The sequence below is a fragment of the Thamnophis elegans genome, chromosome 12, assembly GCF_009769535.1.
Source record: "Thamnophis elegans isolate rThaEle1 chromosome 12, rThaEle1.pri, whole genome shotgun sequence".
In the NCBI taxonomy this organism is placed as follows: Eukaryota; Metazoa; Chordata; class Lepidosauria; order Squamata; family Colubridae; genus Thamnophis; species Thamnophis elegans.
Window position 1 is genome coordinate 25,940,047 of NC_045552.1, and position 16,369 is coordinate 25,956,415.

At 44.1% G+C, this 16,369-nt stretch overlaps 1 protein-coding gene across 1 annotated transcript; it reads right to left on the minus strand.

Moving 5' to 3' along the window:
* Positions 1–564: 564 nt before the first annotated feature.
* PEF1 (penta-EF-hand domain containing 1) lies at positions 565–15,928 on the minus strand. Its single transcript, XM_032228361.1, has 5 exons — positions 15,856–15,928; positions 10,217–10,496; positions 7,245–7,400; positions 4,219–4,362; positions 565–1,307 (listed from the first exon to the last, which is right to left on the minus strand). The coding sequence occupies exons 1-5, from the start codon at positions 15,880–15,882 to the stop codon at positions 1,078–1,080; spliced, it is 837 nt and encodes a 278-aa protein (XP_032084252.1). The 5' UTR covers positions 15,883–15,928; the 3' UTR covers positions 565–1,077.
* Positions 15,929–16,369: the final 441 nt, after the last annotated feature.

The window sequence follows — 16,369 nt, forward strand, 5'->3', positions numbered from 1 at the left end:
GAGATGCAGATAACCAGGAATCTCCCACTCAAAAAAAAAAAAAAAAAATTGGCAGGATGGGTGGGTGGATTGCTGGTTATCTCCTAATGGCAAACTGGGAGCTGGACTTGAAACAGGCATCAGGGACAGAAGCCTCAGTCTGTCCTTATGGGGCACTTTTTGCTGTGGAATTCAGGTCTGCTCAAGGTAGATCCATCTAAATTCATAGTGACATACAGGTGGAATATTCACAAGAAAGAGCTATTATTTGATACGCTGGACTACTTGCTCTGAAGCAGGAGGATAATCCTGAATTGAAGGTTTATATGATTTTATATAGGTAAAGGTAAAAGTTCCCCTCACACATATGTGCTAGTCGTTCCCGACTCTAGGGGGTGGTGCTCATCTCCGTTTCAAAGCCGAAGAGCCAGCACTGTCCGAAGATGTCTCCGTGGTTATGTGATCGGCACGGAAGGTGCATGGAACGCTGTTCCCTTCGCACCAAAGGTGGTTCCTATTTTTCTACTTGCATTTTTTATGTGCTTTCAAACTGTTAGGTTGGCAGAAGCTGGGACAGGTAACGGGAGCTCACTCCGTTATGCGGCGCTAGGGATTTGAACTGCCAAACTTTCTGATTGACTAGTTCAGCGTCTTAGTCACTGTGTCACCACGTCCCTATATGATTTTATACCTGGGGCCAAAGAAAAAGGGTATCAGGTGCCATAGTCCTGCTTTGTCCTGACTGGTGCCTCCAGATTGTTTTGGACTTCAACTCAAACAGAATCCTTCAGCCAGGTTTGGATGAAGGATTCTGGGAATTAAATTCCAGTGTATCTGGAAGGAGCAATTTCTTCCCTTGGGAGTTACATGAAGCAACGACAATTCCACAACAATCAAATCCAACTGCAGAACAATGTCAAAGAGTCTATGTGTAGAACTGAGGCATCAGCTTCATAGAAATAAATGATGGCGGTTTCCTTTGTCCCCAATATCTTGTGCCCAAGGTTGTCTTTCCTTCTCTGTCTTGCTGGAAAGCCAACAGTCCAATGCAGGGTCCTCCAGGTTACGCCCACCCTCTGTTTCTCAGAAGGAAAGGTTTCACAACATGCGAGTAGCAGACATCATGAGGAAATCTTCGTAGCTGATCCGCGCAGTGCCCGTCATGCCAGTATCCTTCTCCCGGAAGGCTTCCGTCATGGTTTGCAGGAGAGTGGAGATCTGGATGAAGCAGTCCAGCTGGATACCAGGAGTGCAGCCCTTCTGTGAATAACGGGACACCAGTAGCTGGGAAAACTGGGGGCTCAGGTTGTACCCCATTTGGCAAAGAGCTGGAAGGAAAGCAATGGAAATGCAATAGAGGAATCTGTCAAGTCTCCCTCAAGCAAGGCTGGGTTGAACAATCTCCCAAGTATTAAGACTTTTTTTTCTCTAATCAGTAATTCATTGCAGGAAAGCTAAGAAGCCTTTAAGGAAGAATTCTGGTGACTGCTATGAATCAAAATGAGCTCTAAGATAAAGGTAAAGGTTCCCTTTGCACATATGTGCTACTCGTTCCTGACTCTAGGGGGCAGTGCTCATCTCTGTTTCAAAGCTGAAGAGCCAGCGCTGTCCGAAGACATCTCCGTGGTCATGTGGCTAGCATGACTAAATGCCAAAGGCGCACGGAATGCTGTCTTCCCACCAAAGGTGGTTTCTATTTTTCTACTTGCATTTTTATATGCTTCCAAACCGCTAGGTTGGCAGAAGCTGGGACAAGTAACGGGAGCTCACTGCGTTACACAGTGCTAGGGATTCGAACCACCGAACTGCTGACCTTCTCGACAAGCACAGCAACTTAAAGACTGAGCCACCGTGTCCCTAAAATGAGCCCTAATTACAGGGAAATCAATGTTCATATTTTGGCAGTTCTTTCTTCTGCCTGAACTATGCAGTGGCCCAGATCAATCTCTCTTTTGGAGGCGAGAGTGAAAGCCTCACTGTCAGACTGCCTAGGCCAGGGGTGTCAAACTCAAGGCCTAGGGGGATGGATCCAGCCCACAGGCTGCTTAGATCTGGCCCGTGGGGCCACCCTGAAAACAGCGAAGGATTGGCCTGCAATGCCTCTGACAGCAAAAATGGAGGTCCATTTTCACTGGCAGTGGGTTGCAGGAGGCCACTGCAGATGATAACGGAACTCGGGAGCCCGTTTTGGCTGGCAGAACACTCGGGCAACTACAGGTGCCAACACAAGTGATATTGAGCTGGGCATACACCCCTAAGGTCAAACACAACCCCTGATGTGGCCCTCAATGAAATTAACTTTGACACCCCTGGCCTAGGCCCAGTGGTTTCTCTCCATCCCACTAGAACTGGCAAAAGTGGGGATGCTCCAGGTCCCATCAATGAAGCAATGTCTCTGGTAAGGCTCCAGGAAGCATAGCTTCTCTGTTATGGCACCTCCCCACTGAGACACTGGCAATCCCCACCTTCTTAGCCTTAGACCCCAAGGCTAGGATTTCGATCAAGCTCTGGCAAGTTCTGTTTGGTATGTTGATAATGTAATTTTTAGAGTCCTTGAGCCTGGTTCTTTTGAACTGGGTTTTTATGGTTTATTATGTTTTATTTCTGGCTGGTCTTGAGTAGATGGGATATACATTTGTTAAATGAATACACAAATAATGTGTTTTTCCACTTGGCCATGGATAGATTGGCTATCAGACAGTATTCCTCTGACGAAGTGAGAACTAACTCTCACTTAACTCACACTTAATCCCTAGTGAAAATCCACCATGCTGATGACTCAAATAATTGGTGACAGGATTGATATTTTTATATCAGCCAGGCATATTCCAACCTGGAACGACTTCCTAGCAATTATTGGAAACTAAGGTTTTTTCCCCACAATTTTTGCTTCCTTTCCCATCTTCTCCTCTGAGTGGACCTACAGCTGCCAGTCCCCTTTGTCCAGTTCTTTCTCCATCTCCAAGCTCATCTCTTTCTGCAAGAAAGTCTACATCCACCTTAGGGCATGCTTTTCTGACCAACTGAATCAGACAGGAAGAAGAAGCTGTCTTTTCATTAAATGACTGGCTCTACAGCTCAGTATTACTTTGATTGCCAGACAATCTGCTGATTGTAAACAGATTTTTAAATACCAGAAATTGAACCCTAGAATCTTTATAGTGCAAAGTTTTTTTGGGATGGATCCAGGCCAATAATAGTGTCAAGCCTGCAGCCATCTTTTCTTTTAGATCTTAGGCCTGCCACACTTTCTATTATTCTATTTTGCATTTTCTATTGTGGGAAAATGGGAGGGGGGATTATATGGAGTTGGATGATATGTAGCCATAACAAAATTCTTTCTAGAAAGCCAAGGTCATCCTGTCTCTGCACCTGGCTGGAACTGGATGGGTGGAACTGCCAGCATGGCAATGGGAGATTGGACCATGTGATGGACTTGTGCGTATGGGGGCAGGATCTTGAACTTTCAACTGGGTGAGAAAACTGGGAGGCTTTTCAGATTCAGGTTTTCCCAGAAGTGCCAACATGGCTCTCTTAATAAATTGGAACTTTGAGGAATTATTTGTCTCAGACTCTGATTTACTTTTGGATGCTATTTGGAACCCTGACAAACTGCTACAGAACACTAGGCTGATCCAATGGTAGATCCAGCCTTGGAGATTTTGAGATGAGGAATCCTGGAAAAAATGGAACCTGCCTTTGGAATTCCAGCAACAGCCACTCTTAAAAATCCAACCTACAGGGAATCTCATTTCTAATAGAAGCAGCTCAGAGTTTAACTGTGGGGACCTTGGTGCTCTCTGAGCTTGGTTGTTTTCTTACAGATGTTTCATTATCCAACTAGATAACATCATCAATGCCAGAAGGGAGTGGGTTTTCTCTCTGTTTATATACAGTGGCTTGCCCTTATAAAGGTTGGTGAGATGTAATTTTTCTCCTTGGCAGTTCCTTGATCAGAGTACTGTTTGTCTGGTGTTAATCCCTGCTTATCTGGGTGTTGGCTGCTGGAGAGGATGTGTGGAATATTTGGTGCTTGCTTGCAGGTATTTCATTACTCAACTAGGTAACATCTTCAGTATTAGGAGGGAATGGTGCAAATGATGTTACCTAATTGGGAAATGAAATGTCTGCAAAAAAACAACCAAGTTCGGGGAGCTCCAAGGATCCGACCATCTCATTTCTGAATCGTGAAGTCAAAATCAATGGAGAACATTGCCACCCACAACCTCAATGTCTCACCTTGGTGCAGCTCATTATAAGAAATATTTCCTGAATGGTCCCGATCGAATTGCTGGAACAGATTCTTCCACTGTTGAATAAAACGCCACAGGGCAGAAAACCCATAGAGGTCGATCCGACCAGATTTGCTTTTATCAAACATGTCTGCCAAGAAAGAAAGGCAAGAATGGAGCACTGGATAGCAATGTTTCACTGCCTGTGAACTACCCCCCCAACCAAACTACCCCCCCCCAACCAAAAGCTGAAAAAGAGATGAGAGGGTTGTACCACTTTTGAGACTGCTCAAAAGTGCTATGAATGTTTTTACAAGCTTCCAAAATCTTGAGCCATCTAACCAGCCCAAGAGAAACTAGGAGGGAAAAAATATCAAAAACAACAACAACAACAAAAAAAACCACTAGCATACAATTTGAACCTCTTTAAGAACATCTTCTGTCTCTAAGTTTATCCTGTTCCTTAGAATGCCATCTGTATTTTCAGTTAGACAGCAGGAGAAAGAAGACTTGGCTGAAATTGGAAAAATGATTCTCCCTGAAACATGCCAAAGGCAACGGTGAACTATCTTTAGGAAGATATGTTTGTCCTTTAGCCCAATTTACTGGTTTAGATATTAGAATAGAATAAGAGTTGGAAGGACCCTTGGAGATCTTCTAGTCCAACCCCCTGCCTATGCAGGAAACCCTACACCACTTCAGACAAATGGTTGTCCAACATCTTCTTAAAAACTTCCAGTGATGGAGCATTTACAACTTCTGGAGGCAAGCCGTTCCACTGATTAATTGTTCTAACTGTCAGGAAATTTCTCCTTAGTTCTAAGTTGCTTCTCTCCTTGATTAGTTTCCACCCATTGCTTCTTGTTCTACCCTCAGGTGCTTTGGAGAATAGCTTGACTCCCTCTTCTTTGTGGCAGCCCCTGAGATATTGGAACACTGCTATCATGTATCCCCTAGTCCTTCTTTCCATTAAACTAGACATATCCAGTTCCTGCAACCGTTCTTCATCTGTTTTAGCCTCCAGTCCCCTAATCATCTTTGTTGCTTCAAAGATATATATGCATGCAGACCTGTAGCTCCTATTGGGGTTTCAAGTGACTAGCCATGGAACAACAGTGGAGAAAACCACCAGTTCCCCCTTGTTTACATGGGGAAAGAAAAATGCGCTGTCAAAATGAGCAGCTCCCTTGAGGGAGGGAAGCATCGAAATCCATGAACTTCAAGCATAACTGTGTTTAAAATAATCTTTAGCATTTCATTATGTTTGAGTCCCTTCATTATATTATTAGCAGCCTACAACGTTTGTTTCTGTTACTATTTCATGGATCTCCAACTTTGAGATCTTCCAAAGGAGGAGAGAATTGAAGGAGCTGGAAACTTTAGCCATAGGAAAAGATGATGGAGAGGGATAAGAGAACAATCTTCAAACGCCCGAAGGGAAAATATTCAGACAAAGAACAGGGCTTATTCTTTGTCATCCCAATGTGCAGATACAGAATGGTTATGAAAGACAGGAAGGTTGTTCGAGAATGCTTGGGGGGGTGGGATGCCCTAATGGTAAGAGCCAGAGTTGTGCAAATCTTCAAAGAGGGGGTTGGGTTTGATGAAAAATTGAGTGAAGTTTCCCTTGAAATGGCTTCGTTAAGCAAATTGACCCCTTCCAAAAGTGGAGAGAAATAATCAGGTTGCTTTATTTTGCAGCTGCTTATCAGCCTCTGGCCCTTGCCAACAGCTGGGAGGACATTCTGCCCATCTACAGAAGCTTCCTTCTGCTGGAGGAGGCTGGGGTCACCTTGCAGTTTTCTCTAGCACCACTTGCCCGAATCAGAATCTCCTCCAGCAATTCTGACCAAAAAACCCTCCCCGCTTTCACAAGTGACAAGGGTGAGGGATGTAGGGAAAACTAGGAGGCAGGGGTACCCAAACTTGGCAACTTTAAAATTTGTGGACTTCAACTCCTAGAATTTTACACCTCCCTGCTGCTGTCACATGCCATCCCTGTTTGAATTAGATTTGTATTCAATGGATTTTGTTTGCCATGTTTTTACAGTATTTATAAATACTATAAAGGTAAAGGTTCCCCTCACAAATACTGTATTTTTCATACTACAAGACGAAACCTGAATATAAGACACACAAAGATTTTGAAGAGGTAAATTTTAAAAAAGGGTTTTGCACTCTGAAGGCCTCTCAAACCCTTTGCACGCCTCGGTTTTTGTGAAAACAGTGCATGTGTAGGCTTTGGGAGGCTTGTAGAGTGCTCCTGGGGGTTGGGGTGGGCAAAAACGAGCAAAAAACGGCCAGTTTTTTGTTCGTTTTTGCCCTCCCCAGCCCCCAGGAGCACTTTGCAGGCCTCCCAAACCCTCTGCACACCCATTTTTGTAAAGGGGGTGGAGTTTCAGTTGGCCAAAAATGCTATATTCAGTGTATAAGAGGCACCCAGATTTTCACCCCCTTTTTGGGGAGGTGTGTGCGTCTTATACTCTGAAAAATACGGTATGTGCTAGTCGTTCCCAACTCTAGGGGGCAGTGCTCATCTCCATTTCATAGCCGAAGATAGATATAAATATATAAAAATAAAATTAATTTTTATTGTTTTTACCCCTCCTTTTAGAGTTTTTTTTAAAAAAATTGGGGTTTTTTTAATGTAATTTTTTGAATATCTTTTATGCTTTTATATTCTTTGTACCTCACACTCTTAATGCTGGTCTTCGAACGTAATAAAGGTTGATTTAGTAGGAAAATCTAGCCTGGGTACAAAATAAAAATGTATCATATTGACTCAAGAAAATGCCAATATAAGGGAAGCCACAGATTCTGTTTTGTTCACATTCAAATGCAAAGACCTTTGAAGAAAATATTGTGTGGGACTTTTCTGAACTGCCATGCGTGGATGTACTGGATCTTCTGACAGCCACATCCTAGTAGCGAATAGCTCTAGAGACTCTTGATGGGGAATCAGATCTACAGTATTACAGGCGCCCCACATGCTTTTCCCCATGCTGACTATACATTCTTTTACCCTGAACTTACTCATCATCATCAAGCAAGTATCATCGCTGAAAGCAGACCAATTGGAGTTGACAAGAGCCTGCTTGAGCTCCTTGATCGTGATGTATCCACTGTGGTCAGCATCTACAGTCTGGAACCAAGAGAAAGCTTCTTGGTCCACACCAGGGGGAACATGCCCTGTGTGAGAAAGAACGCGATATAAAAAACATATACAGAGAACAGTAGAGCCTTTGACTAGAGCAGTGATGGTAAACCTTTGCGGCACTTGGGTGGAGACAGCGTGCATGCACGCTCGTTGGGGCCACGCTCTAAAAAAGCCGAACTTCCGGGTTCTAGCATGCATGTGCGCCCGACAATCAGCTGACCAGCACACACATGAAGGACGGTTTTTGGCACTGACACGCACGAGAAGGGATCGTCCTCCAGAAAAGACGAACTTCCGGGCTCTGGCGCACATGCGCACCCAACAATCAGCTGGCCGGCACGCATGCAAACACTGGTTTTCAGCACTGCTGCCCATGCGAAGGACAGCTGAGCGTCATGCGTGCATGCATGCCAGAAACCTGGAAGTCAAACAGGCAAGGCCGCATGTGCCGGGCGACATGGCTTTGTGAGCCATTTTGGGCACGCGTGCCATAGGTTCGCCATCACGGGACTAGAGCATGCCAAGTACTCACCAACATGGACAGGGAACATCTAGCAAGCTTCTGACAAATGGAGACGGGAAGATGAGACTCAAACCTTCTACTCATTAGCTGAGTCAACCTCACCACCACCCCTTTGAAAAGGATAGGGTGGACATGTTAAATCCGAGCCCTAGGAAAGAACGTTCACTTGGGAAGAGGGATGCAAAATCTTGTAAAAACAGAACGGAAATAAATGAAATCTCTTCCGCTTCAGCAGGATGCAAATGCTGTTATGTTTAGGAGGCTTCTAGACAGTGGCAAAGCTTTATGTCCATCTCCCTAGGAAGGCAACTTTAGGACTTTTCAGTTCTCACCTTGGAACCTTAAATAATGCAATAGGAAGGCCTTTCTGAACCCCTGGTCTAAATGGAGATGAATCCCATATTTTTCGGAGTATAAGACACACTCTCACCCCTGCTTAAAGAGGGTGAAAAATTGGGTGCATCTTATACACTAAATGTAGCCCCGCTGACTCGCTGGCCCCCACCCTTTGGCCTCTCCCTCCCAGCAATTTGCCTTCTCACAGCAAACAACTTGTTTCAGTTTCAGCACAAGCAGCTGACTGTCGCTCGGATCGGCCTCCGACCATCAGCTCTTTCAGGCTGCAGGGATTGCCATTGCCTATTGCCGCCTCCGCACGCCCAATTTTTGGCCTCCACATCCCATTTTTGGTCTCCGCGCATCCTGTTTTCGGCCTCTGTGCACCCCATTTTCCACCCAATCTGATCCCCGTCACCCGGAATGGGTGGAAAATGGGGTGCACAGAGGCCGAAAACCAGGTGTGCAAGGCTGAAAACAGGATGTGTAGGCCGAAAATTGGGTGTTCAGATGTGGCAATAATGGCAATCCCTGCAGCCTGAAACAGCTGATGGTCGGAGGCCGATCCATCCGACAATCAGCTGCTTGTGCTAATAAGGGTGTGCTGAAACTGAAACGGGCCGTTTACTGCAAGGAGGCAAATTGCTGTGAGGCAGAGGAAGATTCCCCGCCCCCTTGTTTTCCTCCCCAAAAGCAAGGTGAGTCTTATACTTTGGAATGTTTTATACTCTGAAAAATATGGTAATTGAAATTGGATGGTTTCTCCAATTCTGCAATACAAAATAGCTACTGCAGCTGTGGAAGCGGTCCGTAAAGTGAGAGATGTCAGAGACACATGGCTCGTTCCTTAATGTGTAGCCGAGAGAGCCCTGGCGCTACAGGCAAGCTTACCTCCTTTGGGGAATGGTTTTATCTCAAAGGTGTTCAAAAGGTCTGCAAAACGTAGGCGTTACTGCATTCCAGCACCACTTGCAAAAATGTCGCTAGTCTAGAAAAAAAAAGCTACTTGGCACACAACCTGTCATACGGGAGGTTTGTGGTTGATATGTGCAGGGAGAGTTGAAATTCCAGTTTTCCAAAAGTTTCTCCGCTGTCTATACGTTTGTGGCTCTTGATCACCAGAAACTAATGAGAAATGCTCCCAAGTAAGAACAAACCAACAAATGACATTGCACGTTTCTCACTGTAACTTGAAATTCCAGATCTGGTAAATCAGTTTTTGTAGAAAGGTGGCAAAACACTGCAGTGGAAAAATGCAAATCTGAGCGTCACGACTAACCGGTTCTTAGAGAGGAAACCTGAAAACAGACTTGATTTGAAATGTTGGCTTGCTTAAAAAAAGAGGTCAATATTGCAACTGATAAGAGAGGGGAAAAGGATGGCCAGTAGAGCAATTTCAGATAAACCAGGGTACCCTGGCTCAGGGGTCCTCAAACTTTTTAAACAGGGGGCCAATTCAGGGTCGCTCAGACTGTTGGGGGGGGGGACCAGACCGGGTGGGCATGGCTAATTTAGCAGTCCATTAAACAATACACACAAACTTTTAATTTGTTACGCTCCTGGGGGTGGAAAGGGATGGTGAAGGGATAGGTTAGTAAAGAGATATGGCTTCCTTGGAGTGTGTGTGTGTGTGGGGGGGGGGACGACTTCTGTTTGTGTGTATTTCTCTCTCTTTCTCTCCCTCAGTCCCTTTCTCTGGAGGCTGGGGATCCACTCTGCCACCCCAAAACAGGCCCATTTTTGGCCTCCCGAGCCTTCTGCGCATCCCATTTTTGGCTCCTTGGCCTCCAGAAGGCAAATGTGGGCCAGCGGGTAGCTGGGGCAATGTGGGCGGGGCAGCCTTGTGGTTCCATGAGGGCCAGATTGATGGTTTTGGTGGGCTGTATCCAGCCCATAGGCTGTAGTTTGAGGACCCCTGCCCTGGTTCAACACTCAATAGCATCCGTTACGTCATGACAACTCAATTGAAACAAGCATCGTACAACTCACCTCCGGGACCGCCTGCTCCATAGGGCCCAGGCTGGGGAGCACCATAGGGATTAGCAGGCTGTCCATATGACCCTCCTGGGACTGGGCCACCCCCATACATTCCACCCGGAGGGCCAGAGGAAGGATATCCATACTGTCCTCCACTGGGGGGTTGTCCATATGGGCCTCCAGGTGCTGGGCTCCCATACTGTCCCCCAGAAGGCAGTCCACCTCCATACTGTCCACCAGGATAGCCACCTTGAGGAGCTCCTGGAGTCTGTCCTGCAGTACCAGGGAAGCCCTGTAAAGGAACGAAAGAAGGAACTGTAAAAAAAAAAGAAGCAGTCAATGAATCAGCACAGGGCCTAGGTTTCCCACTCCCTTATTGTGAAATGGGCCTTTTCCCTTCTTCATAACTTCCGTGGTTGTGAAATGGTCCTTGTTCCATCCTACCTCCTTACAAAAGGTATACCCTAAGCTATGAATGGCTGGGACACCATTCGTAGTAATTGGTGGTATAAATCAATAAATAGTCATGGTGGAAAATATACTCCTTACATGATTCACATCATTCGCACAATGGCATCCTGCTGCTTTGATCTCACCTGACCCCTGGCAGCAGATTCGGACAGTGAGGAGGTTGGGGAGGAATATGAGCCAGTCCTGGAGTCGGGGGAAGGTTATGATGAGGGTCTGTGTCAGAGGCAGAGAGCTGTATGCCAGTTATCAGCTGCCTTCAGAGTCAGACATCAGTGAGGCAGACGAACAACTGGAGCCTGTTCTCAGTGTGCACATATGCAGAGTTGCCAGATGAAAGGAACAGCTAAAGAACAGGGGTCGACTTGGGAATAAGGCCACATGTGGGCGATGAATGGCCCCTCCCATAGGGAATAAAAGAGGAGCGAAAGAGGAGTGGAGTTTGCAGGAGAGAATTAGTTCATTCCTGCATTCTTGCCAAGTATTGCAGCATATGAAAAGATATCGGCCTGGCCACTCTCAAAGCCTGATAAAGGTCGGTAATTGTGAGCTATCTTGAAAGACTGTGGGAGGGGAAAGACTTTTCTGGAGAGAAATTCACTGTAAATTAAATAAAAGGGGTTTATCGGGACGAGGACTTGGCTTCGTGCTGTTGGGGAAGCCTAGGTCAAAAACACCCCCCCCCCCCCGGCTGCCAACTCATCAAGTTACCAGGGTAAAGAGAGCTGAAGCACCACTTTTTAATGTTGATGAAGTCTTCAACTCTTCTTACTCCAGAAGAAAAGAGAACTTATTTTGGGGGGTAGAAAAATACAAGTGCAGCTATAAAACAGACATTTCAACTGTTGAACGTGTCAGGTTCAATCTTTGAACTCGTTGCCAGGCTAAGCAGGACAGCAACGTGGATTGTCTGAACTTCAGTTGGCCCATAAATATTTTCAATTATCTTACAAATACCAACTCCAAGTTTGTTTTATATTTGTTTTAAAATTGTATTTCAAGAGAATCAAAAAGTTTTAAATATATCTCAAGAACAAGCGGCTAGGGAAGACATTCATTTTATTAAGTTGTATAATATTTAATAGTTTCCTGATGGGGTAGATATATTTCACTTTGGGATAAAGCCAGATTGATCCCTATGGATAACTTTGCCAATAATCATTTTATCAATTAGCTGAAGATTTAGTGTAGAGTTAATAGTCTTTTAAGAAATGAAATAGGCTTATAAAATGGCAAATCCGCAAAATCTTAATTTTTATGCAATATTTTTGCACCATGTAACTCTTGTAACAGTGTCTTGGAAACAGTCTAAGATAATTTTGATTCTTAAGTCGAGTACACTAATGTATATTTAAAATAAAATCTCCTTGGCATTGAGCTTCAAGTCCAAACAATGATGTATTTAACTTCACAGAAGAACAAAGAACATTTCCTCTCCCAGAAGACGTCTTGTTCACACAACATGCTAAACTAGGTCAGAGAACATGAGTTTAATATGTTGTGAAAATACCAGTTATTTAACACCAACACAACTAACCCAGATAAGTTTATCTTAGCAATTTATCAACCCTAAGGTTAAACCAACTGTTTGGTTAACTGGTTTATTCTTATTCTTATTGAGGTACAGGAAGGAAGATTCTTCCTCCATGATTACAAGCCAATGATGAAGTCTTAAAGTTCAATATTCAATAATCCAATATCTCAATACCAGAGTGAAGTGAGAAAGGTGGCTTTGGGCTCCAATGAAACCCTATGATTCTTTTCCCTCCACATGGTACAAGAAAGAAATGAAGCCTCCGGCCACCTTCCTGGCTGTATCTCAGAAAACCTTGCTGACTGATTTCAGTCACGGACTGATAAGTCAATTTCCTGGCAGAGTGGATGACTCAATTAATAATTTGGCCGCGAGGTGCAGGTAATCAAGGGAGACATCTGAATCCATTTTGTTATACTTGGAATGGAATTTAATTAGGAAAGACAAAATTACCAGAACAGATAGAGGAGGGGGCAAAAAAAAAAGGCTGGATTCACATATTGCAATAAGGCATGCAATCCTGGCTTAGTGGAAGGTATGAATCTTGAGCAGAGGGTTGGACTAGAAGACCTCAAAGGTCCCTTCCAACTCTGTTATTCTAAGCCTTACTTATGTGTGCACCATAGGTAGATGAGACTTTTTGAAAAATCTGATCCATTGCAAAATGCAGGTTAAGGAGCAGGGCTTGGGCACACCTGTGTAAGAGACAAGATTTTAATCTTGCATAACAGGAGAACAACTTAAAAAAAACAAGCTGCCCAAAGAATTAAGGATATAGAAGCACAAAATGATATAGCTATCCTTAGTGAAGTGGATAATGTGAAATGGCTGAATAAATACAAACATACTTTTCAAGTAGATTCCTATTTGAAGTTACGACTGCCAAAACGTCTTAGGGAGATATTTATGCGAGCGAGATTTGAACAGCTTGACACAAGGGTCAGATATGGGAGATTCCATTCTATACCCTACAATGAGCATCCATGCATTTGCGGAGCAGCAGAAGACTTGGCTCACATCCTATTTGATTGTTGGTTGTATAAGGGGGTGGGAGACAGGGACCTTGGTCCGTATACCAAATGAAGGACCCATTGGGATCCCCTTATCAAAACAACTTCCCTTATGTGCATCCAGAACTGGAAAATAACATTTAACACAGCACAGTCCTTAAACAAAATGGTTCGGTTGAGATCTGCATATTTGGGAGTGATTGGGGTAGATTGTAAGGGTGACAGCGAAATATAATTTTATGTCATTTTATTCTATTTAACATATTTAGGTATTAAATTATATTGTATCTTATTATCCTATAACTATTGTATTTTACCTTACTCTTATTTTAAATTGTTTGTATAAGATTTTATTGGCAATATGTGTTTGAACCTTGTGCTCTGATATAGCCTATAGGCTAATCAATAAAGCTATCATATCAACGAATGCACTTCTCTCTTCTCCACAAGAAAACCTCTGCCAGTCAAACCTTTCTCTTAAAACTTAAATGCAGCCTCTGACCTCCCCTGGGTCCTTATGCAGGAGTCAGGTGGCAGAATTATTTTATGGATTTATTTATTCAATTCCGTTCAATATATTTGGCTGCCCAACTTGGATAAGCAACCACTGGCAACCCTTTAAAGATTTTCAATATAGTAACACAAAGTGGAAATGAAAAATAATAAAACAGGAGTCAATGTGCTTCTGAGGCAGAAAGTTGTCACCATTCTTGCTTTCAGGAGGGAAGAACCCCCAGGTGCTTAAATCCCTGGTTTTTATCCATTTTAAGAGTTTGATTTTATGAGCGTTTCATAGTTGCTTCACTGCATTTCTCGAGAGCCATCCAAGAATAGTGAGAAGAGGCAGCATGCAAAAGTTTGGTCACCAAATGCTGGAAATGCAGCCAGATCCCAGGAACCTACTACCACATGTGGTGAGTGTTTGGAAAGCAAAGAATTACTGGGAGAAAATTCATAATTGGTTGTGTAGGAAGTTAGCAACCCCCCTCTCCTAGAAAAATGAAATATCCTGGGAAATATTAAGAAGGCAGAATATTATATTTCCCTGGATGTGAACAGGGAGAAACATGTTTTTAAAGACAGAGTAGCTCCCTGCAGCTTCCTGCCCTCCCACTTTGTCAATGAGCCATTAAAGCCTGAGCTAGTCTACTTTACATAATAAAGGAAGGATTAGCCTTCCACAGAAACTCACCACATGGCATCTGGAAACTCAAACTTGGACTCCAAACACAGCCTAAAGAGTTGCCCCTGCATGGCCCCATGGGAGTCTGACAACCAATCAGAATACATTTTCTTATACAGGAACAAGAAACAGAGGTGGGGCCGAGCAGAGAGTATAAAGCCAGGAACTTTCAGCATCTCGCTCTTTTTTCTTCTTCACCCAACATCTGGAAGCATGTGATTCCCCCCTCCCACCTTTTCTGTTCAGGAGTTCAAGCCAGGTGGTCCTGTCCCCCATTAAATCATCTTTCCAAGCAGCCTCCATGTTTCCAGTGTCTTTTCCCCCACTTGGAGCTGAACCCCGAAGGACATTTCGTCCAACAATTGGAAATGATAACTGAGCAATGTATTGAGTTCAAACCAGAAACCTGCCTCTTAGGTTTCCTATCGGAAACTTATGATAAAGCAGCCATATATTTCCCACATATTGATGGCAGCAGAAATTATGCATGCTAAATATTGGAAAAACGTGAACACCCCACCGGATGAGGATATAATTAAGAAAATTTGGGATTGTGCTGAAATGGATAGATTAACCTGAAAAACTAAAGATAAAGAAATACTCGAAATGTTATTGGACAGGGAATAAATTTTATGAATGGATAGACAAAAGGTAGAAATGAGGGAAAATAAGTTTACGAAGGTCAATAATTGTTAGTATGGAAAATAAAGATGTATAAAACTATGATTGTAGTAAGGAAAAAATTGTAAATAGGCTAATGTAAATACAAATGTAGTTAAAGCTCTTTTTCTATTTTTTTGGTCATGCTATGATAATTACTGTTATTATATTAATGTTATAGTTTGCTTGTGTGTTAAGATTTATTATTAACTTTTCTTTGGCTTGGCTTTATTTGTAATTGTTATCCTGACATGGCACTAACTTTTCAATTAAAATAAATAAAAATAAAAAAATAAAACAAAAAGTACGTCAAGTGCTTGCACCACATCCTGAGCCTTAACTAACTAACCAGGCTTCATTCAGCCACTGTTAAGATAGGCAGACTTCAACTGCCAGAATGCTCCAGCCAGCAGGAGTGGACTTCAACTCCCAGAATTCCCCGTCCAATGAAAACACTTCCCAACCTTGTTTTGGGGAGCTTCCTTCCTTCCCCTCCATTCCACAAGGGCCCCCATCTCCCCCGCAACCTCAATGACATCACTACAGGACTCCATTGACGTGGCCGTGACCTCACTGCGCCCCTGCAAAGCGTGATTGGTTTCCTTGCCGGTGCCTATGATCCTCTCCGCTCTCCCCGCCTTTTTCAGGTTGCCTAGGCAACTTCCAGCCCCTCCAATAGAGAGCCCACTCAACCCTCGCTTCAGTTAAGGGGGATCCCGTCAGCCACCGCGGCGGGGTGATCCTGACGCCTTTATCGCGAGCGTGCCCGCCTCCTCCTCTTCTTTCTCCTCCTCACCTGTCCATACGGGTAACTGGCCGCCATTGGAACCTTCCTTCTTTGTCGCGCGGGAACGCCCTTCCTCTTTCTCCCCGCCCCTCCACCCCCGGTCTAGTTGATTGGACGAGAGGACCCTTGCGTAGAGCACGAAGGTGGGCGGATCAGCTGTCACTCACCCCAGTGGGTGAGGCTTCGCGAGCGTCAACGCTATAAAAGGGCAAAATGAGGTGTTGTTTTCCCAACTCCCCTTTGTTCCCCAAGAGAAGTTATATTGTTGGAGATTACTCAATGTAATGTGGTGTATTTCTGCTGTGGTTTGCATCTAAGCACTCAAAAGCAGCGGCCCGGGTGAATGTGTATGTGTTATTCCGCCCACCTTCACACTTTAACATGTTTAATCATTCATGTTCTGGGTTTATCAAATACTTTGTGGAAAGCCCCCACTCCCTCCCCATCCTAGAAAAATGAAGTATTTTGGGGAATATGAAAAAGGCAGGATAAAATAATTTCCCCTAAAGGAGAAAGGGGGAAA